This window comes from Aulostomus chinensis, chromosome 16, assembly GCF_037954235.1.
Source record: "Aulostomus chinensis isolate RoL2024-O1b breed Wild chromosome 16, RoL_Achi_v1.0, whole genome shotgun sequence".
Lineage (NCBI taxonomy): Eukaryota > Metazoa > Chordata > Actinopteri > Syngnathiformes > Aulostomidae > Aulostomus > Aulostomus chinensis.
The window spans coordinates 23,678,908-23,702,023 of NC_141335.1; the positions used below are offsets into that span (position 1 = coordinate 23,678,908).

Sequence of the window (23,116 nt, forward strand, 5' to 3'; positions counted from 1 at the left end):
AAGTGGTAATGGTGAGATTTTTGTGGAGAGCTGCATCACAAGATGTTTGCCCAAGTTTACTGCACCACAAAATTGGTATTTTCTCACAAAATTAGCCTTTAAATCCCCTTCCTACCATTTGGAAATTACAGCACTCCCCATAGCCATTTTGATAAAATTTGGATTAACTGTGCAGCTCTAGTCACACATATCACATTATTTATATTTTGTAATATTCAAATAAATCCCATGAAGAAAGCAATTAAACAAATCCAGACTCTTATTGTCAGACGTGATTAAATACAGATTTATTGTTCAAAGAGCTGGAATAAATCCCAGATATATCTGTATACCTGTGGTACAGACAGCCCTTGGCAGAGAATGATGAAAGTGACAGTCAAACGCTGAGATCTGCTACAGTTACTCGTCCTACACAGCAACATGTACAACTAAAAAAAAAAAAAAAAAAAAAAAAAGTTTAAAAAAAAAAGGGACAAGCACAAAAACAACTTGCACAGGTTTGAGATGCAGACAGTTTACCATCCATCCGCAGGACGTTGAAGGATCGACATCCATCAGAGTACTTGGTTATTTACAGAAACAATCCATTTATTTCCAGTGAACCCAACTGTATACAGATGCAAAGAGGCTGGTCTAAGAGGAGATGGCTAACAGAGAACTAGAAATCATGGTAGACTAACAAACGTAGCTCTGAAATCAAACAAGGCGTCCTGCCACGGGACTCCACGCCAGTCGGTTCAGTTAAGTTACAAAAAAACCCTTCAGTTCTGGTTAGTGAGCGACTCCACCTTTTAGCTGATCATGCTCGTCCCACGTTAAGACGGTTGAAGGAACTCCCTCAGACCTGGACAGTATCTCTGACAGAACGCGCTCGAAGACTTCCCAGAGGTATTTAAAAAAAAAATGGAGGTATAAAACAATAAAATCACCTTATCGTGACTAGAAGAGCACCGTACTCCTGTTAGTACCGCGGTACCCGTGATAGGCACCACTGTCGCCATGGAGCCATCATGGGAACAGTTTGGGCCGGCCGCTGCTGTCGTGACACTCGCAGCCCTTCTCTGTCAGTCATATAAGTGAGATGAGGATTAGTGCACATTTCCCACAATGGTTCTCTGAGCAGCTCTACAATACTTTTCTCATAATACAACCCAATGATAATAATTACAAACTGGTCCGCTGTCGGACTGTAGTGGTACTTTTTCCCGCTTCACCAACAAACAACTCACAGTGTTGTCTTGACTACAGGAGGAAATATAGAAATCTGATGAGTCCTGAGTAGGTTCACGTATCTGTGCGGCTGCTGTCCTGCGTTCACATTATGACTTGGCGTTTGTGTGTGGGTTAAGAGTGTATCAGAACCAGTTCCACTGCGTACGTATGGGTGACAACATGACCTGCGCTCCAGCAGCACGCGGTGACAATCCTGGCAGATGTTGGACGATATCAGGACAACATGATTAAGCATTTACTCGTGCTTTCAAAGGGGAAAGCATTAGTGTTGCCTAAAAGGAAAGTTCCAGTATTTTTTCCAACCTTCGCGCCATCTTATCATCACGTGTTCTGGTTATCACGAGATCAAAATAATGACTTTTTCAATATTGAATGAGAACACAATGACCTGAACCACATAACAGCTGCAGTGTTTCTAAAGGGTCGTTTCCACCGTGACAGACTCAGGTGGTTATTTGAATTGTCAGAAAACATCCTTGACAGACTGAATCCGAACATCGCGAAGCATCTAGTCGCCTGCGACACTGAGAAACTGCTCCAAAAAATAAATACAATTTCCAAATGTGACGGTTATTATTCTTGGGATCCGCCTAAAACCAGCAGTGATGAGAACTCAGAAGGGGAATTTAGAGCAACTCTGACTGAGCTGGAGACGGTCGCTTAGCCCGGAGGATCACGGGAAACAATCCATCAGGTAGGTAAGAGAGTGAGACCTCACTTACGTATCAGACACACACTCCTAGTGGACCCACTCTGACGCAGGCTGTTGCTCCGTATGCTAGGTGCCAGTTGTGGTCGCGGCGTTCTCATTCAATACGAAGGAGGAAGAAACACACAATTCAAATCACTGACCATCAATTTGACCCAAACAAGGGGGAAGGTGGAAAAAAAGACTAAAAAGTACCAGACCTTCCTTCAACTAGCATAAAGCTGAGTTGTGATCATAACCGGATCCGCTCCTCGTCCACAGGTGTAACCGCTAACCTCACGTGTGACCTGCCTCAGATTTGATATGTTATCTCACACATGACTCCAACAATCTACCAAGCAGCACTGGGAGACTGTAACATTGCTCAAGGACATCTGGTAGTTGCAATACGTGGCAGACACCTAATCTGAATAATCGCTTCCAAAATCTGTACATGAAGACGTAAACATATGAACAAAACAAAAAACAAAAGATACAACTGAAAACAATAGATAAAGAGAACCAATCAAAATGAGTATCAAACTGACCCAGAAAACAAAACTGGGCCTTTCTCTCCATCCTCCGAGCAGCACAGGAGGAACCAGAGGGCTCTGGACCTCTTGACCTCCTGCAGCGGCTGTGCAACAAAGTTCCCCTACGATGGCAGCAGAGGTAGCAGCAGTCCAACAGCAGTCCCAACGCCACCTCGGAGCCGTTCTCATTCGTGGGCCGAGTGATCTCCCACGGTGGGGGGCGGGGGGTCATTGAGTTTTACACCTTCAGATTAAAAGCCATGCAAAAATGGCTGTTTCACAAAAGCAGAGTTGTGTAGCTGTCTCGAGTCAAAGTGTCCGTATTAGTAGCGAGGCCTACGTGGGACTGAATCATTTTTGGGACAGGTCACCTGCTGGCTTCCTGCTACCTTCTCCCAGTTTGCTGCTTATTCAAGGGAAGCATCTAGTGCAGACATGTAGGGATGCTAGCTAAGGATTATGGGAAAATCCCTCCGCCCTTTTGACTTGAAGCCATGTCGTACTACAGTACCTTAGTGAGCTTATAGGACAGTTCCTCTCTTTCAAGTGCAACAATGTTAGAGAAATACAGACAGAACTAATTACCCCCCCCCCCGCCCCGCCCCTTACAAGACAAGGCAATCAGCTCTACATCATGTGCAGTGTTTTGGGGTTTTCCTTGGATGTTCAAGGGGGGGCCACAAGATGGTGCTGCACTTCTATTTTTAGAGTAGATTCCCTGTGCAGGTACACAGAGAGAATGTCTTTGATGAGACCCAGTGAGGGAAATGTCCGTGAGTGAGAATCCATTCCATCCTTAGTACTCGATGTGCTTCTGTTAGTTGACATCCCTCGATGGAGGTTGACATGCTTTGGAGAGCTGCTGGTTCAGCTCCCGGTTTAATTCACATGTTCAGTGCAGTTAAACTTTTTCTGTGGCAGGCAGCATCAGCGTCGCACTTCATTATCAATGAGACTGTCCTCACCAGACTGGAAGTCCTCATTCAGGCCATTTTCCATGTTGATTATTTCCTCGTCCTGCGAGGACCCCTGGCCGTCATCCTCTCCGCTGCCTGACCCCGCCTCCTCAGAATTTGGGTCTTGAAGCACCTGAGCAATGTACATCTGCTGCAGAGGGGGGGAAAAAAAAGTACAATGTTTCAGTCTGAGCTTTGTAACTGCAGCATAGAATAAATGTGCAGGCTTCAGCAGGATGAGAGACGCTAAGTTTTTGAAGAGCAAAAAAAAATGACCAAATTCCCAAATAAAAAGTCCTTAAGAGGGAAAATCTGAAACCAACAGTGAATATTGACTTATCCAGCTTGTACAGACTTTTAATAAACCTCCACATGTTGTGTTTTCTCAAGGTTGAATTTTTTCTTTTTATATGTTGTCATGGAAAGCCGTAGACCTGGAGACTCCGACCGTAGCCGGAATCGGAGCAGAGGAGGTTGTGAGTACTTTGGCATGTGTTCATGTGCTGTCTAATCCGATTCTTTCACAGGGAGACCAGGACGGTGACAGACGCAGTTACAAAACTCCACTGGTGTTTAGTTGAGATTAAATGAAGGTTTGAGAACAGCTGTGGTGTGAGAAGGAGCTGGTGTGATCCCAGATCCCAAAATAGTCTCTAGTGCCATAAAAGGATTTCTCTCAAGGACCCAGAATTCATAGGGGCATTAGGGAATTTTTGCTTTGTGCATTTTCTCTCCCAGGTTTCCAAATGTTTTATAATCTCACTGAATATTGCTACTAATAAATTATAAATGAGATTGTGTTTTTTATTTTCATATTTCTCTTTAAAAAAAAAAAAAAAAGAATTGTACCTTTTCCCAGGGGAACCTGATGTGTGGAGGAAGTTTTCAAGCATGCATGTCATCTGTAGCAGCAGCTGATTGGCTGATACAAGCAGGCCCTGTTATGATCAAAAACCCAACTCCATACTTACTGCTGCCTTGTTGGAGGCAGGCACGCACACCGAACGTCCGTTCTCCATCCCATCCACCTCCTGGGTGTCAATCTGATTTAGAAAAATCAATGTTCTAACATGACTTGCTGAATTTAAAAGAACACAAATATTTTTTGCAAACGAGGTAAATCGAGCTACCTTGTAGTTGTGAGCGCTGAGATATTTAAAGTGTCCAAAGCAGACGTGAGAAAGGCAGATGATGATTGTGATGATCAAAACCACAAAGGTGAACATGGATGTCGCAGCTGAAAAACCTGCAGAAGCAGTGAAACAATCATCTGTCAGGTGCTCGTACACAAAATAATCAAGATAAAGCAGAGAGGAGATACGTTGTGAAGGAAGTTGGATGTGTGAGATCATTAGCGGCCAGTAGGTGGAGCTCTTGTCTTACCAGAGCGCACAGTGGAGAAGAAAAGAAGCCAAAAGAGACAGAGAATAGGAGCGGCCACCACTTGGTTGACAGCTCCAGAGTGGATCTTCTTGTCCAGTTTGGACGGCAGGTAGGCGTAGTACATGTTGTATCTGTCCGCTAGGTGTTTCAGCAGCATGTACATCAGGCCTGCACAGAGAGGCCACAACTGTCAGGGGAAATAATCCTATTAGGGCTGACTGATAAGCATCTCACTGAAGAACAGAGCCTGTCTGCTGCCGGCCCCCTCACGTTCTCCCTTCCATCATTGAATCAGGACACTTATCTCGATGTGACGCGGCAGTAGATACAACAAAGGCCAGAACTAACCAAAAGGGACGATGATTGGGCAGGTGATGCTATAGGTCATGACCACGGTGAAGACGCACATCATCCAGGCGTAGGCTGCTCCGAACTGGAACTCGTAAGCTTGGTGCTACGCAATGACAGAAAAAGACAGAAACACAACAATGCCGATATATTAAACTTATAGTCGAGTGAAGGCTGCACTACAACGCCGACACGCTTTGTTTCCCGCTGATCACTTAATTATACACGCCAGTCGCCTCTTTCTATTGTTGATTCAATTAAACAACCAGTTGAGTGTTCAAACGAACATAAGCTCATTTCTCATCGTTTCATACGACTTCCCACAAACGAGACCCCACACTCACATGACACTTGTTGAAACCCCTTTCCTGCTTTCACTTGTAACAGATACTTGCATTAATTATTCCCCTCAGGTTTCTCACCTTCACCTGTTCATCCCCACATATCCTGCTTTCTCCTCTACCTTCATTAGACCACACACAGGAAACGTCCAAGTACCATCTGGGTACTTGATGAAGACTAGACAGGTCGATGCTGGGAGGCTAGTGAGAACGGCCCCTTACTCACCCACGACCTTATATTTCACAAACACAGCTTTCTTCATAGAGAACCAACCAGGGACCTAGCAAATTTCTATTTTTTAAAAAAAAATTTTTTACTCAGAGAAAGCGTTTAAAACAATAAAAATGGATGCAATGTTGGTTGTCAGCTTTGGACAAATTCATAAACATGTTGGATTGGTTCTGCAATGCATGCAAGGTTTTTTTTCCAAACTAATAATTGTTTTCACCCGACTTCTCGCAACAAAACCTGAGACGGTCCTAAGTCTTTAGAGCATTTAGAGACTGAACTCTGAGTCTGCATCTCCTTTGCTGTGGACAGGAAAACAATACAATGTTCCATTCGTTTTCAACATTGAAGCAAAATCAGCTTTTCAAAGTCTTCAATCTGACACACTTCCCATGGATCCATGAAGGCTTTCTGCTTTGTCAACAGGACACACACTCACCCTCTTGACGTTCCTCCGCTCGGCTGCAGACCGGGCCAGGCAAAGGCGGATCATGTACATAAGTAGACCTGGGATCCTCAGCAGGTCCATGGCGTTACCGATGAACGCCGAAGCAATGACATAGTTGACGAAGAAGGCGCCATTGTCAGGAAGGAACACGCACCTAAAGAGGAAGGACAAGTGAACAGACTGTTGACAGGAATCAATCTCACTTCTGAAGAATGAAAGATGTACTGGAGGGTGCGACGTAATTACAGTGTTAAATCGGTAGCGGTTATTACTCTGGATTTATGAAATTAAACACTTGATTAAACCCTGGTTTTTAAATTCCTGCATTCGCTGACTATTTGATATGATCATCAAACACAACGAGTCTCCAATGTGTGCAAAGTGATGTTCCTCCTGCACACCAACATCCAGAGGCTTGACAGCAGCAGCATCCTCAGCTACGTCTAATCACTTTTGTGTACCACACTTATCAAAAAGGTCTTTTAGCCATTTCATGGTTTTATATATATATATACACTTACTAAAAAAACAAAAAAAAAACAGGAAACTACCTGCAGAACAAATGTATGCTACTTACTCAAATCTCACTGTAGCATCTGCCAAGAATCTTTTATCAAAAAGCCAACGGAAGAAAACATCCAAACTGCAGAGATACACGGACAAAGAGATGAGCAATAAATGTGCGGGGCTGGAAAAGAATCATGAAAATACATCATTAGGTTTCACTGCACTGCAGGAAATGAAATTAAAACCATGTTTTACCTGCTGAGCCCCAGCGAGGGCAGCAACAGGACCATGAAGATTAGGAACGTGTAACATTTGTGCATCGTAGTCCTGTTCTCTCCTGACCTACAGGGCCAGAAGAAATATTTACATATTTACATTTTTTTTAAAAACACACGATCACACAAGCTCAGAACACGTCTCACTGTTCACTGGAGAAGCTGTTAACCATACCGGGTCCAGTGGGCCTCAAAGAATGCAGAGTAGTAGACAATGGTGGGAAGTAAAGCGGAGAAGGACCACAGGAGGAGGGTGGGGAAGAACTGGGTGATGATTGGATTCTGGGGGGCAGAGCACAGACATGAACATGCTGGGTCAAGAAGTTTGAGGGTTCCTTTCCCGAGTGTGCAGCAGCAGCACGCACACTTGTCATGGTTTTCAAAGCTTAGTTTTGTTAAACACTCACATTCAGGTACTCCACTGGTTTGGTAACATTGAACTTGTCCATGGTGGAGATGATGATGGCTGGGGTCGTGAGGAAGAAGAGGAGGAGGAAGAGGACCAAGTTGATGATCAAACAGCGGATCCACCAGGAGAATCCTCCCACAGACAGATGCTCCCTGTGGGATAAAGGTTAGACTGACACTGGGCCATGACCCGCTGTTATGGATACAGCTGGCCAGTAAACTGATACCAGTGTTCCAAAAAAAAAAAAGATCTTCTACGGTGAGAAAAGTCCAACTTACCAGTAGACATTTTGTGGATCCGGGGCATAGCCGACAGTCCAGTTGTGTGTGTGCAGCTTGCTGCTGAACACAGAGTTTTTGGGTTCCCGTCGACATCGACAGCCTTGACACTTACAGGCGTTGAAGTCCTTCAAGATTCTGAGATGAACACATTCAATCAAACAGATCACAAAATGTCTCTAAAACAGTCTCCCAGACGAACACTCATGTAAATACACTCACATAGCGGTTATGGACTCGTTTTGAAAGGTGACGAAGGCCATCCCTAAAGGCTTCCTGTTGACTTTCTCTCTCTCCTTCCTGTAGTCATCTTTTAGTTGGGCCTCCAGCTTGGTATAGTAGCTCACTGCTTCCTCCTGTAAGGAGCATGAGGCTTTATTATCTCTAGTTATTCAAGCAGTCATTAGCTTACATTCAAATAAGAAACATCTTTAGGTTATCTTTGTAACTCTGGTTCTCTGATTAGCATCATCAAGGCGACTTCAACTGGCTAATGATCTGTAGTTATGAGGAGGTTCTGTTGAATATGGAGGAGCAGGAGCTCAACCCAACATATTCTTCTCCAGGGTACCATCAGTGGACTGTAAAATTAGACAGATGCCTCCTTTAATATTCATCTCCACAATCTCAATTAGTATCAGCTAGCAAACAACATCAGATAAACAAACTTGGTGAAAACACCAACAGGTGAAATGTTTCCGGGCGGCGTTGTTTTGAGATAAAGTAAGGATGTGTCACTCTGACCTGCTCACAGCCTTTAATGATGCAACAGCAAAGATGTCCGCAGGGCTTCGGGTTTATCATGGTGGTAATGTGCTCTTTGGCCTGCAGATCCAGGAAGAATTTCTTGCTGCGCTCTGCCTTCTTCCTGCATACAAAGCATCAGCTGTGTCACACTGAAGGAGGATTACTTTACTGAAAAAAGCTCAGGTCCTAGAGCAAATGCTAAGACAGGGTAACACACACACACACACACACGTATGAGTCAAACTGGTACCTTTCAGAGTTAAGGTACATCAGCCTGGCCACATTGTAACAGATACGAGCTTCTAGGACGCCACAGTTTTCATACGCCTGCCTATAAAATAAATGCACGGGAAGAAAGAATGACTGGATTATATTTCAGAAAACACAAATGTAGACTTACAGTACGTATCATCTTTACGTCTCAACTAATTTCAACAAAATACCCCCCCCAAAAAAATCGGAAAATTAATCCAGATTTTTTTATTTTTATAATCATGAATGATTACAGCAAAGATTATTTTGAATTTCCATAACGAGTGTGGTTCTGCTCGTAGTACAGTCCATGTAATATAAGACATACGTTACTTGTGACATTTGGTTGATACAATTTAGTGGAGTGGGAGTGCAGACGTCCCCTCCACGCTATTAGCAAATGACACATGACTGGCATAATTCTGTCCATCTGGCTTCCATTACGCACAATTACACTTATAGGCCTGCCATTGTCTGAGCCCTGCTACAAGGACCAGGACAGGAAAAGCTGATGTTAACAGGAAAAAGCATGTTTCTCATACACCATAATACAGTTACCGCACAGCTGCCATGTGGACGGAGCAGTGCACCGTCTATCTAAGCAGGCAGAGCTCAGCTGAGGGCGCTTACTCAAAGTGTTGCTTTATGTCAGTTTCCTCTGCGTATTTGGAGATGCCATTGACAAATAAAGTGCGTTTCACCTGTAAAGAAGCAAAAACAGGGAGGGAATTACAAGAGCATTCAGGCCTTCTGTGCATGTGACAAGGTTGTGTGAGACAGTCGCCACCCACCAGGTCGTCCTCTTTGTAGTGCATCTTGGAGGTATGTCTTCTCATGCTGTACACCGTCAGTAACAGGTAGAGGAACGCAAAGATGGTGTGCAGCCACAGTAGTGTGTTACTGGGTGATTGCAACGGTAAGAATGATTTAGTGACAGCGTGGGGCAATGACACACCTAATTAAAGTGCAATATACAGTAAGCTAATAAAGTAGGATTGACTTACTCTGCATTCAGGTTTGCTATCGTCGTTCGCCCAAAGCTATAGGCATTGTTTTCTGATGACAAAATACAAAGAAACAAGACGATGACTCCTTTGAAGTACTGGCCTGGGAATTGAGTGGGCTTCAGCTTAAATTGGTAGAGCAGTAACAGGACATGTGGCACGGTAATTTTCCATTAACCAAACAAAATGAAAAGCATGAGCTCTTTGACGGCAAACACACTCGTGACACGGGATGGAGACGAAGAGCACGTAGAGACGCGGTCAAGAAGGAACAATCCTACAACCCGGAGGTCAGTTTGAACTGTTGGGACGTCCACCTCCCTGAATGAACATGAGTTTAAAATATTTTGACGCTTTGGTGTGCGGAGTACATCTGCAAATACTGCATTGTGAATTTCAGAATGTTTCTGAGTCTTTAAAACAACAGCCCTTACCAGGTTGCTAAGCGTATCCGCAGTGTAGTTTGTTCATGGTGTAACATTTACTTTAATCTTCTAACAACTGAATTTATGCTTCAAAAACCACAAACGAGGTGTTTGTTGGTGAAGACTTCACAAAACTAAATGTTTAAATCTCCAAAGCTTGTGTTTGTGTACATAATGTGCTGACCAGAGTCTTTACTCAGTGCCCTTCACTGAAATTGTGCCATGTTACTTGAAATAAAGACCACAGGCTTGTTCATCAGCCGCTCTGATAGCTTACTCAAACCAACATTTGCATAAGTTTGTGCACAAATGAAAATATAACAAACCTCTTTTCACATATAAAAAGATAAAAAGGGTTTTCTTAACATTTTAAAGAAAAAGATCCTTGCAACACAGCTAAAACAGTCGCGAAGAAAAAATAAAAACCTGCTTATTAAGGATTTTAGATGTCCTCACACGTCTTCGCTACTGCACTACTTACCAAGTAAGTTTCCCGAGAAGTTTACAGGTAGGATGATACCCACAGAGAGCACGCCCACCACCACTAGCAGACCAATGATGTGGCGCTGAAAGGACAAGTAATGCACAGCATCCTCCCCACACTTCTCCCTGATCTCATCATCCCTGGGGAAGATCCCATCAACAAAGTCAACAACTTCTGTTTAGCGTGAGTGAATATTAGATTCACTTTAATCCGTGTTCATTGAATTACGTAACAGTAGATTGACTTACTTGATGCGGAAAATGGCGGTTAGCCAGGAGCAGAAGCCCTTCACAAAGAACGAAACAATGACAAATGTGAGGTTGCAAACCCATTTTTATGTCCAAAATGCTGTTCGTCCAGGACGGAAGCACAAAGCCATACTTACAGTGTCTCTCTGATCAATGTCCACCGAGCTGGACACGGAGGTGAGGCGCTCGTAGCGTTCAGGTGTGTCTGACGTCAAGGCAGATGCCACACTGTAGGCAGCAGACACACACTTCCATGAGGTTCCAACCCAACACCGCAACATGGACCAAGCACGAGATGTTAGTTCTTTTGAGTCTCAACACACTGGGATTATCCTCAGTATGAAAAGGTGGAAAAGATAAACACACACACGTGCGGTGAAATGGGCTGAAGAGACTCATCCTTGTTTATCCCCTGTGGGCTGCACACAGGATAGAACAGGAACGATCTCTACAGCCACGTCCCCTGCAGCACAGCGATTCAACTTTTCACAAGTGGAACTCCTCATCACAGAGGATGTGACACAGATGTTAGAAGGAAATGCTCTACAGGAAGAGAATCCACAGAGGGATGGACAGACATCCAGCGTTCAACAAGACAGTTTTAGTTTGTCCAGCAGAGCCACAGGTTAGAACAGAGAAGCATACTAATATATATGATCTATTACATACAAATGTGATTGTCGGGTCGATTCATTTTGTATGACAGGACACAGGCTCTGCTGGAAATCCAGCAGGGGTCAAGTGTTCAAAACTACATGAGGTTCTGACGTCATCCTGGACGCTACCATATCTCTAGTGGAATGAGGAGAGAGCCTGCAGCTGTAATGCTCCTCTCCCACATTCCTGGGAGAGGTTGGAGTGGCTCATCTCAGGACAAGCTACTGAGGAGGTGCACCACGTTGGGGCCTGTCTAGGAACAACCACAAATCAGGGAAGCATTACCTCTGCCTGTAAGCATCCTGTCTGTGCGGCTCATGCAGTGCGCTCACACAGAGGAAGTCCATGCTTCATAAAGAGGTCAATACACAGATTAGCACAAAGAGATCTGATTAGCATGGTGAGAGAGGGCAGGGACACCCAACAGCGCAAGTACAAGAGTGACAAGGAGAGGGAGAATAATTAGGAGCCTGGTACTGGCAAATGCCTGGAGGAGAAGGAGGAAAAAACACTAAACCATCAAGAGTGAGAAACAGGCTGAAACCCACAGCGGCCTGGGTAGAATGAAGAGTTATGTGTTTGGTTATCTACAGAGTGAGGAAGAAAAAAAGGCGGTGAGTCTACAATATGGAGATTAAACATACTATTCCCGATCATCCAGACGGCTGTATCGCTGATCCATTCTTCTGATGAAAAAGAGAAGCAAAACAACGCCATTCAGCTTAGTTAAGATGAAACAGTCCTGCTGGCTAGTGAGGCAGCAGGTTCAGACAAAAACCGTGGAAGCATTTCACCCCACAGGCATACTAATGAAGACTCCCGGTCATTTTGCTTTACATTATGGTCTCACACATTTAGCCAACAGCTACAACACTGTTTTAGACAATTATTAACTTCACAATCTAAATCTGAACAAATGGGTCTTGAGCGTTTTCACAGTGTCATGGGACAACAAACAACTTTTTCTGTCTGCTAGAAGAGTAGCCCCCCACTCATCCTCCCACTATGCTGCAAACCCACAAGCAGCTGCAAAAATAGTGAAGCCGCGACATCACACAGACACAGTAGGGGAATGTAGGGGATGGAGCACTGTGTCATCGAGTTTCCAGGGTTCACAGTCAAGCAGGCCTCTCCCTTACTCAAAGACAGATCAGTCCACTTAGACTGTAACACCTACAACACGAGCAGTGCGTCAATCTGGCTGCGAGAAATGGATCAGTGAGCAGACGTCAGTAAATTACCATAAAACTTTTTGTCGTGCATGGTTATATAATAGCGGGGAACTAAACGCTGAGTGCGGTACTCATGGTTTCGGGTCTTAAGAGAAATTAGATCTAAACGACTCCTCATCGCTCTTTCTTCCCTTATTTCAGGTCTAATAAGAGTCAGAGTGAACAAACATGGAGGAGGTCAGTGACAAAGCATGATAATGCGCTATTCCTATAAAAAGGAAAGCTGCTGACATGAACTTCCCGTCTGGGTAGGATCCTTGTGATGTTTGCATCGGTCAGAAAACTGCACCCTCACAACAAAAACTACTCCATTTGCAGTGCCAGCCAATACTGGCCAACAGCTCCGTATAAATCAGCTCCTCGCGGGCTGCCTGCTACACTGGCTCTATAGAAGGCACCGTCCACACCTCTGCAAACAAGGCATGCTGACTTCTCCAGCGACCACATGGAACTCGCCTGACGTCACAGGAGAATCAATTCTCACTCCATTTTTGTCAAATACCAAAAATAGTTGGAGTTCTTTCACATTTTAGAATGGATTGCAAAGTAATTCATCATAAAAACAACAGTGTTTCCGTTCCTACTCACTGGCATGTGCACCAAAAATCATGTAGTTTCCTTCATTACTTAAACAAGTAAATTTGAAAGCCAATTACCTGTCAGCATCAGTCACCAGAGCGAGGCGCCCATAGTCCCACGCTACTTTGCGCAAGAAGGAGAACACAACCAGCAGCCCCTGGAAGTACAAAATTAACAATGGCCATCACAACTCAGAGACGTTTCCAGACGCCTTACATAAACTAACTGATGGTGTTTCAAATCGACTCCTGGAAGCCTCTGATGTCAAACTGAAGCCTGAGCCTTTGGCTAGAAGAACTCACCAAAAAGCACATAAAGTCAAGAGCGAGGACAGTGGGCACCCCACCAAAGGGTAAGCCCTGCAGCACTGTGCTGCGAATCCGAGCCGAGTAGCAGAAGTCCTTGGAGGTGGAGTTGGGTGCGGGCGTCGTGCAGGCCTCCCCATCGGAGCATGCTTGCACTGCCCAGATGGGCAAAGTTAATATCAACACTCGGTGCATCCCTCACTGCAGCATGCCGACAACCTGTAAGGAAGAAGCAACACCGTCATAAGACCATCATAGCTGATCCGTGGCAGCAGCTTTTGTTTGGCCATGCTTATTACACATCGCTTACGAATGATGAGAATGTGCCTTCACCCAGTGCACGGAAGAAATACAAGAAACAGAAATAGAACATCAAGTCAGTGAAGGCATCATCAAATCTAACTTTCCTCTACCGAGTCTGACGTCTGTGTCTTGCCTTTAGTCACATGTTTGACCACTCGTATGGCAACTGGAACCTGCTTGTTTCAGCCGCTTTCTGTTCCTTGTTCAAGTTAAACTACAACAGGGTGCCAATTCAACATATTTTCTACTTCTTCTCAACAAGAAACACACTGACGATGCAATAATCAGCGCTTTCTACAGGCATCTGTGAGACGGGGATCAGAAATGACATCCTACATTTATACTCTTTAGTTTTTTGGGAGCCACAGCCAAAGCCAAGAGGAAATATCAGTCTCTTTAGTTTGCAAGTTGTTCAGGTTAATTCAGCAGTGGCTGGGCTCCATCGTCTAGGCAGGTAGAAAAGACTCAGCTTGCCTGGGCTTGCCTGCTGGACACTGTTAATACAGTCTGAGAAAATGATGACTCAACCAGTGTGACTATGTTTCAGTCATCCAATTATAAAAGGCAAGAAGTGTGTGTGAGTGAGTGTGAGTGTGTGTGTGTGTGTGTGAGTCAACCTGTTGGTCAGGCTTCACATGAGCCATCATTACATTTGTACTTTATTTCTGCTCCATGAGAAGCAGTTGACTTGACTAACAGGGGAAAACATTGCTAACAGCTATCAATAGCATGTGAGCAACACGCTACACGCATCTTGAGCCCTTTCTGATATGAGATTCAGCTATCGCACCACCGGGCCCTTACAGTGCTGGCTTTGTCCATCAACACTGAACCAAACAAAGCTGCTATCAAGGCCCAGTCAAGATTATTTTCTTAATAATCTTTCTTGCTGCCACTCAACATGTCTGAACTACAAATCTTCTCTTTACTGTTGAAACTTGTTGCTACTTTCTAATCTGAATGGGAGCTGCTGAACACACTGCTGTTGACTCTTAGAAAGAAAGGTGTTTTGTCATTGTGTGGGTGATGGCGGGTCTGCTAGAGCTCTTCCTGTCAGGGTCCCATCCTGTTTCCAAGGGGAAACTGATGATGGAGGAAACTCCTCACAGTCACCTTGGCTTTCTTTGCGGTTTCCTTATGGGAAAAAAAAAAAACCTCTGAAGGGATATAATCATAATGCAATGCACTATTTCCTGGAGTGCTATACTGATAATGAAAGGCATTAATTCATCAACAAAAGTTCTGCAGGAATTATTTGCATTAACTTTTAAGACAAATTTACTTTCCAATGTTGCAGAATAGCCTGAGATCTGAAAAATTCCCCTTTTTTGGCTCTGAAATGTACTTTCTTTTTCTGATTCAGGCTAGACTTCCTTTCTTTAGGTCTTGCAGGTTCCTCCTGACCCCTGAAACACTAAAGGTTACGCCATTCACTAGACTTGAACTGCTTAAATCGATAAGTTACATTGAAAGTGTTTTTTTTTGCCTTAAGAGATGCACGTTTTCAGCTCACAAAGATATTTTCCTTCCTCGTGAATCACATCTTTGTGACTACTTTGTGATTACTGAGCATGCAGCTGAGTTAGTGAAGAGACGTTTCTGGACAGTTTTCAATTTGTTTTGGTGCTGTGGCCATTAGCTTCAAGCTACATCTCTGGCCAAATCTTTCTGGACTCTCACATCACAAAGAAGTAACGCAGGTGGGAAGCATTTCTTTGCAAAGCCAAAATCACCTATTTACGCCCATTTAAAAGCAAAAAACAAAAAAAACTTTTTCGGTCCAAGTATTGCTTCAATTCAAATGATGAAACTTGATGGTTTAGAAACTTCTAACTAAATAGAAGACCTTACAGCCCCTGATTCATGTTTGAAATAAGACAGAGAATTTTTTTCTGACATTGGAGGTTTCAAACTTGAGATATTGATCAAAAAAGGTTGTCACTTCTGATAAGGAGCTGTGTTGTCTGAGCTGTGTGGAAAGGCTCCAGAGTGGAGGATCCCACTTACAGGGTTAAATGTGTCCCACAGGCTGAACTGAGGGTTCAGGGAGGGCTAGAAGACATGTAGGTATTCTGCTGCGAGCAGCTAATGTGTTTGCACAGTTGCACTGCTATACTTGTGCCCTTCGACCCACTACTAGCAGCATTCACAACGCTGCTCATCTGCCCTAACACTAAGTCATTTATCCGCTCCCTAGAATGCTGTGACATCACTAGAGCGGGATGCAGCCAGAGCTCAACAATAAGCCGATAGAGACCACAGGGTTCAAATGGACCGGTCTCAACCCAAGGAGGACACAACATACCCCCCTGTGCCTTCAACCGCACGGCTGCACGCCCTGAACCCAACGCTGTTTAACATTCAACATCAACATCCTCAAACACAACTTCTACCTAAACTCATCTTAATCAGGATACAGTCAGGCAGTTCAAATATCTTTTCTGCTTGAGAAGCTTCACTGTTACACTGTTTACATTGTCTGCACTTTATTCACTCACTCCAGTCACCTTACTCTTCATTTTACATTGTGTACATACTGTATGTAGTATATTTATTGTATTTTTATCTTTAATCTTATTTTTATTCTCTTATTTATTCCCACTGTCATGTCCCTGTTTTGTTTTGGTTTTTTTTCTATTGTTTTTTAATGTCATGCTGCTCAGTTGTACTGTACTTTAATTGCCCCTCAGGGATAAATAAAGTCATCTGAATCTGAATCTGAATCTGAAATCAATAAGTTGAGACCAGAGCTCCGGACAGCACGCAGGTACAATTTAGGCAAAACACTGATGTTAAAATGCGCTCGTCCTCTCTGAATTCAAGTCCACCATAAACTTTTCGGCAGCATAGCAAGTGAAATACATCGTCTCTGAAGAAACTAAGAGGGTTCTTTCTTTTCCTTAGACTTCACCAAAGTCTTTTGCTTCTAACTTCATCATATTTTCTGTGTCTAGATTCCTAGATAGAAGCGCTCTGTGACTAACTCCAGCATGACTCTGTGGAACAGAACTGCTGCGCCACCTTTCCACCTCATACTGGTTGCTATGGTACCGTCAGTCAGGCACACATTCTCAAAATACAAATAAACATAAAGGGCAGCCGGGGAGACATTCCATCCATATAAAACTCAACATAACATAGAGAGATGCTGCCATTTGCTCTGAAGTTTCACTGTCCTGCACAATGTAATTTACTGGATTATCTGGGATATGCAAGTTTAGAACATCAGAGGGGGAAAAAAAGGCCAGGCAAACAGCTGGAACGCTCAGGATGGGTGAATAATACAGATGCACACTGAAATCCAGTGAGCAACAGCACACACATTCATGACGTCCTGCAATTTATTTCATGTTATTCTTCTGATCTGTTTATAACTCATTATTCCTTTTATAGTTAATATTTGACTTGCTTGTTCTTCCAAGCAACACCCAGATTGTTACTTCCACTTTACCTCCTCAATGAATAAAAGCAAGTTTAAAAAAGGAGAATCACTCACAAGTTGTCATTAGGGGGCGGCGTGGCTCAGGGGTGGAGTGGCCGTCCAGCAAACGAAGGGTCGCTGGTTCGATCCTCACTTCCCCCAGTTAACTATGTCAAAGTATCCTTGAGCAAGATACTGAACCCCAAATTGCTCCTGATGACCCTGCAACGGACTGGTGACTCATCCAGGGTGAACCCTGCCTCTCGCACAATGTCAGCTGGGATAGGCTCCAGCCCCCCCGCGACCCTTAACGGATAAACGGTATAGAAAATGGATGGCTGGATGGTTGCAATTAGTAAGCACAGCTAGTTCTGTTAAACTGCTACAAGTGTCTGCAACACCCAAACAAACTGTTCCAAATGTAACATGTTGTTAGTTAATGCTATCCAGCCAGATAACATCCAGCCAACCACTCCCATAAAGGAGAGAGCTATCGTTGGCTTTCATAAGAACAAGTTCCACGTCTAGAAAACTCTTGATTTCAGTCTGCTCTTGAATCTACATGTGATTGTTCAGACCGTGAGCACAGTCTTTGACAGAAATAGTTTGGGGTTTTGTTTTTTTGTTGTTGTTGTGTTGTTTTGTTGTTTTGTTTTTTACACACCCACACACCCCTTATGGATTGCTTCGACCTTGAAGAGAAAAAAAAAAAAAGGACTTCAAAGTAGAACCTCAGTGGACTCATGTTGGTGGTGCCTTCAACATGAGTCCACTGAGGTTCTACTTCGTAGTAGAACCTCAGTGGACTCATGTTGAAGGCACCACCAACGCCCTTTTAATGGTTGTCCAGTCAATAATGAAGAAACCTGAAACAAGAAGTGCATGCACATCCTGAGAGGACGATGCCATCACAGTTTCACTACAAATGCATTATGCAACACCTCACACTCTCAACCCGGCTATTCAGGCAACACTACTGGCTGATAACGCAGGTTTGCACACATTAGCTCACTGATATTAGCCTGTGAATCATTAACGATGCAAATACTCCCACTCAGCTGTGATTGTCACAGATCAAGGAAAGCACCGGGGTAATGGATGCCTTCACTATGTCACAGCATGTACGTGGATTAATGCAACAACCACAAGAGAAGAGGGGGCAGGGTTGCTGCTGCTGCTGCTGCTATATGACAAAAACACTCCAGACAACAACAGCTGCTTCCAGTTTTTTGTTGATCTGGCAGCAACGGAGCACAATTCCAGATCCAGATCCAAGACAAGCCACCCACCAAAAGCCTCAAGCTGTAAATTATCAAACAAATTGCATTATCGATGCTTCTGTCCTTGAGGTCTACTTTATAAAGAGGGGACAGCGAGTGGCTCCCCATTTTTACTGTAAACCGAGGCCTTAAATGATTTCATTTAAGAGACCACAAAAAAAAAATGTAAATCACTTCATTGTTTAGTCATTAATTGTGTGGATGCAACTATGTGACGAGGGCTGCGCAATAAAAAAATAATAATAAATCAATACAGGAATATACGGTGGTTTTTCTCACGATACAGTATCAATACTCCAGCCCCGGACATTGATGCAGCCGCACCGTCACCTCCATGCAGCTGCCAGTGGTTCAGTCAGACAGAGACCTGTCATGGCAGACAGTGTTAAATTAAAATGAACATTAAAGCCGACATCCGTGTGCACTGAAACAAATGTGCAGAATACACACGCGTTGTACGCAGCAAGTTGCATTTTCAGTTTTAATTAAAAGTTATCAGTAAATTATGTAGATTGTATCAGTCTGGATTGCATCACATCAGAATTTTCATCGTTAAAAAGTCACCATTCAATAACCAAAGCAGGTCATGAGAGCTTCGTGTAACACCGACCCACAAACGTTTGATCAAAAATGTGCCTTCGTTAACATCAGGTTGTGGATAGGCTTTCATATGTTTCTTTGTCCTGTCCATGCCACAAAATCCAACAAATACTAATGTCATGAGTCAGGCCTTAAAATACAAATCTGATGCGAAAAGCAATGAAAGTAAACACATTCTTGACCTTGTATTTTTCTGCAATGTAAATTTCTCAGGGACTGATCCTTTATTTGTACAGGGTGGAGATGGTACGGCCTGACAGCTTAAAACACAAACCAGGGGACATGTGTCAAGATTGCAATTTCATAAATAGTAATAGTAATTAATAGTAATTTTTCGAGACAATCACACTTTTAGTTTAAGAAGAAATTAGCAGCAAATGCTTGATATAGATTCATTTCTCTTTGTGTGAATTGTCAATAGAAACTAGGGCTTACTAATGGAACAAAAAATGCAATTGCAATTATTGGAGTGATATTGCAGCTGTGGTATGATTCACAACAATAGAAGGGAACTTGTGCCTCCAGGCCATTTGGTAAAAGATCAAATATGGATATATTGTGAAGGTCCAGCGAAAATGTAATGAACGTCAGTCAGGACATGGAACTGTTTCTCATCTTCAACTTAGACAGTCCTTTTTTTAAGATATAATGGAAATCTATTAAAATGAACACATTTTGTCTTGTATTATGATGCATTCACACATTTATTCGTCGTTTGCACTGCCTAAGATACAGTTTACAGTTTCAAGTGACAGAAATGTAAGGGTAGGGAACCAAGAGCGTCACCACATTATGTATTGGAGGAATACTTATCACAACTCTTCACCTTGGTAGAGTCAATAATTCACTGATGCAACAAAAATAATCAGATCAATCGTGGTTATTATTGCAGCCTTATGGCCTCTGGCATGAGGCAACACGGACATAAATATTACGTCAGACGTGCACAAATGAAAGGGGTCTTCTATCTTGAATGAAATGTGATTTAACAGTAATAAAGCAGTGGCGTTCGAAGCAGGCAGCCAGCTGGTGTTACACGTCACATAATTCGTTACCGTCAGGAGAGAGTCTGGACACGGCGTTGCTCAACCGCTAACACACAGATAGGCGACACGTGTTAGGAATTACTGATCTGAATCATCTGCTCCGGGTCAAATTCCCACCACAGTCCGCCTAGAAACTAGAACTACTTTGTGTCACGTCAATATCTTCTCCTTGTATCTTTTACAGTACTGCCGGGTACACGCCATCCCTCCGACAGCTGACAGACGAGCATTGTCGGGTAGATCCTGGCGCCCCGCTCGGTTCCAAGCCTTGAATTATTAATACGACAGCAAATATCCTAAACGAACCGAATACGTCCGACTCACCGAGGACCGGCAGGAGGGCTTCACCCACGGGTTGTGGCTGGAGTGTAACGATAGTGAACAACAAAAACAATCCTAAATCTCAGCTGCCTAATTGGATTATGCTAACTAAAACAAACTAAAGTGACTCGCCTGCGTTCGTTTTAAAAACAAGACCAAACAAAAAAAAATAAATAAAATAAAACGTTGGCTGCTAAAGTTTGAAGCGCAAAGTAGCTCCAATGTCCCTTCAGTATTCTTCGGCAAGAGGTCGTGTTGACGTTACACCGCGTTATGCAACGTTAATGTGACTTTAGCTGGTGTCTTTTATTGTTCTATCACCACACCATTAATTCTAGCCAAAGGCTGACAAAGCTCTCAAAAAAAAAAAGAAAAAAAAAACTACCGAGACACAACTGTTGCTTACCACCCAGTAGGAGTGATTTCTAGAGGGGAACTCGAGACAAACACACTTACCTGGTTATGATACGCAGCAGGGGCACAACCTGTCACACTGAAGTTGGTTAATGTGAGCTAGCACTCAACCGTGACGTTTAGGTTAGCTATTAGCTCCTCGGTGTAGCAAATAACAGGTGGAGGCTACCGAACCGCCGTCGACAAATTTCCCTGCATCAAAGGGGATCCAGATGAAAAAAAAAGAAAGAAAAAAAAACTCGGGCAAGACCCTAAACTTAGCCAAAGTTATTTTAGACTTGGATCGTTATTTAACATAACAGTCTTCGATCAGTTTAAAATGATGCACAAGTCGACGCTCCCACGACCGTGACAGCCGGTTGGACCGCTCTCCAAACCTAACCAGCCGAACGGGAGGTTTAGAGGTTTACGTAAATAGAAGTAGACGACTAAGATGTCGCCATCACGCCGGCCCGTCAAGAGGCTCTTTGTTGTGTCGCTTCTATGCTGGTTTATATCTATGTTTGCTGGGGCGGGCGCATGAAATGACGTCAACAAAGTAATACACAAGCTATTCGTAGCCAGCAGGTGGCCGGCAAACTAATTGTGGAGTTAACTGCGTTCGGGTTGACTTGTTCAGTTAAGATCAAATTATTTAAAGTGTTTGACACGTAAAATGCATATACACCCAGCCAATATTTTGAATGGGTGTTATTTCCGATGCCAGGCTTTGTTATGTTTCTCGGCTCGGCAATGGGCAGTCGGTCGCTTGTTGATGACGCCTTCCGTTTGACATTGGGATAGACTGCGAAAGAAGGGTAACGCGATAGACATTTTTATCGTATAATTTTTGCTTTGAGATTCACTTGTGCTCTTATTAGGGACAGAGTTTTAAAAATACCTGGAAATATGCAGCTCCAGTTAGCATTTGGCTTCACATGAAGATGCAGTGTCAGCGACTGCTAGCGGCAGGCTTAGCTTCTCTGCTAACCATGTGTCATTTCTCCTTACAGCGGATTTAAGGCTCGATGAAGTTATGACTCTCCCTCTTTCAAGATCCCTTACTGGGCTCTTTGTTTATGCATCCTCCGTAATTCAGCAGAGGACCTTCAGGTAAGGCCTTCTCTCAATCTTTACGGCAAACTTTGACAGTTCGAACTTGATTCGAGTTGAGGTTCGTGTGTACTGAGTAATTTTACAAGTTTTATCGAAGTTGTGTAACCCACAAACTCTTACTTGTTCAGTTTCAAACGTCGATGTCTTAAACTTTTTGTTTGAAATGTTTTTCACATTCATGTCGCAATTTGAGGCTGAGCGACTCACAGGCGGTTACTCAGCTCTGTCCTCAGGACGAAGATGTGGATCTGTCAAAAAAAACACAAAAAAAGGCAAGGTGTTGCTCTGAATCAGAATTATTTTCATGCTGTTACAAGCACCTCTCACGTGGCCCACTGTGCTGTCATACAAACATTCGCACCATCCCTTCATTTTTTTTTGGGGGGGGGGGGGGGCTTTCAAATGAACAGTCTGTTTTTGTCAAAGGTGAATAATTGCCCTTCGTAGAACAGTCATTTTTTACAGGATTGCTGGTCTTGTGGATTGAAGTTGACCCACATACATTTTGTCTTCTCAGTGTGTCCCCCGTGGCTGCAGCTATTCAGAAAATGACCCGAGTGCGCGTTGTGGATAACAGCTCTTTGGCAAGTGTGAATCACACCCGGCCGCCCCGAGTGATCCACGTCTACACCAAGTCTGGTGTTGGGAAAGTTGGTGACAAAGTGTTGATAGCGATCAAAGGAGAGAAGAAGGCCGCACTAATCGTAGGACACAAGATGCCTGGGAAACGCATGAGTCCTCGCTTCGATTCAAACAATGTCGTTCTGATTGAGAATAATGGAAATCCAACAGGAACCAGGATTAAAGTCCCCATCCCAACATGTTTACGTCAACTGGAGGGAGAATACTCCAAAGTGTTGGCAATCGCAAGCTCTTTTGTTTAATGGCACCATTCTTTTCTGGTCTGCTCACCCTGTTAATTCTGCGATTACACCGTTACTCTGTGTGTGCTATGGGCTCGAGTCTTTGTCGACGTGCTTGGCATTCTATGGAGGTGTCTCTGTGCTTACAATAAATATAACCTTTCACTCTAATGCACTGTCTATGCTGCCAAATGGGGGTCGAGCTACCGTTA

At 43.6% G+C, this 23,116-nt stretch overlaps 2 protein-coding genes across 6 annotated transcripts; one reads left to right on the forward strand and one right to left on the reverse strand.

Annotated features, from left to right (window-relative positions):
- Nucleotides 1-251: 251 nt before the first annotated feature.
- On the reverse strand, nucleotides 252-21,423 carry LOC147247897 (mechanosensitive cation channel TMEM63B-like). Of its 4 annotated transcripts, none has more exons than XM_086181217.1 (24): nucleotides 20,989-21,423; nucleotides 13,559-13,780; nucleotides 13,334-13,413; nucleotides 11,731-11,793; nucleotides 10,926-11,016; nucleotides 10,789-10,826; nucleotides 10,538-10,680; nucleotides 9,632-9,683; nucleotides 9,419-9,527; nucleotides 9,258-9,328; nucleotides 8,626-8,706; nucleotides 8,373-8,496; nucleotides 7,851-7,984; nucleotides 7,629-7,766; nucleotides 7,349-7,502; nucleotides 7,117-7,223; nucleotides 6,922-7,008; nucleotides 6,737-6,802; nucleotides 6,151-6,313; nucleotides 5,142-5,247; nucleotides 4,794-4,961; nucleotides 4,541-4,656; nucleotides 4,382-4,453; nucleotides 252-3,561 (listed from the first exon to the last, which is right to left on the reverse strand). In XM_086181217.1, the coding sequence occupies exons 2-24, from the start codon at nucleotides 13,754-13,756 to the stop codon at nucleotides 3,382-3,384; spliced, it is 2,541 nt and encodes an 846-aa protein (XP_086037343.1). In that variant the 5' UTR covers nucleotides 13,757-13,780; nucleotides 20,989-21,423; the 3' UTR covers nucleotides 252-3,381. The 4 variants fall into 4 exon arrangements, with proteins under 4 accessions (XP_086037343.1, XP_086037344.1, XP_086037345.1 ...); XM_086181218.1 differs by lacking the exon at nucleotides 20,989-21,423 and adding an exon at nucleotides 20,536-20,920; XM_086181219.1 differs by lacking the exon at nucleotides 11,731-11,793 and adding an exon at nucleotides 12,090-12,131 and having other exon boundaries at nucleotides 253-3,561; nucleotides 20,989-21,420.
- On the forward strand, nucleotides 20,412-23,075 carry mrpl14 (mitochondrial ribosomal protein L14). 2 transcript variants are annotated; one of them, XM_086181228.1, is made up of 3 exons: nucleotides 20,412-20,447; nucleotides 21,939-22,038; nucleotides 22,559-23,075. In XM_086181228.1, the coding sequence occupies exons 2-3, from the start codon at nucleotides 21,962-21,964 to the stop codon at nucleotides 22,923-22,925; spliced, it is 444 nt and encodes a 147-aa protein (XP_086037354.1). In that variant the 5' UTR covers nucleotides 20,412-20,447; nucleotides 21,939-21,961; the 3' UTR covers nucleotides 22,926-23,075. The 2 variants fall into 2 exon arrangements, with proteins under 2 accessions (XP_086037354.1, XP_086037353.1); XM_086181227.1 differs by lacking the exon at nucleotides 20,412-20,447 and adding an exon at nucleotides 21,482-21,743.
- Nucleotides 23,076-23,116: the final 41 nt, after the last annotated feature.

Excerpts from the sequence above, each read along its gene's own strand:
- LOC147247897 (XM_086181217.1), bottom strand. The coding sequence starts at position 13,756 with ATGCACCGAGTGTTGATATTAACTTTGCCCATCTGGGCAGTGCAAGCA. Across the intron at positions 9,684-10,537 it reads CTTCTCGGGAAACTTACTTG|AAAACAATGCCTATAGCTTT; the intron begins GTAAGTAGTGCA and ends TTTTGTCATCAG. Across the intron at positions 7,224-7,348 it reads AACCAGTGGAGTACCTGAAT|AATCCAATCATCACCCAGTT; the intron begins GTGAGTGTTTAA and ends TCTGCCCCCCAG.
- mrpl14 (XM_086181228.1), top strand. The coding sequence starts at position 21,962 with ATGACTCTCCCTCTTTCAAGATCCCTTACTGGGCTCTTTGTTTATGCA. Across the intron at positions 22,039-22,558 it reads ATTCAGCAGAGGACCTTCAG|TGTGTCCCCCGTGGCTGCAG; the intron begins GTAAGGCCTTCT and ends TTGTCTTCTCAG.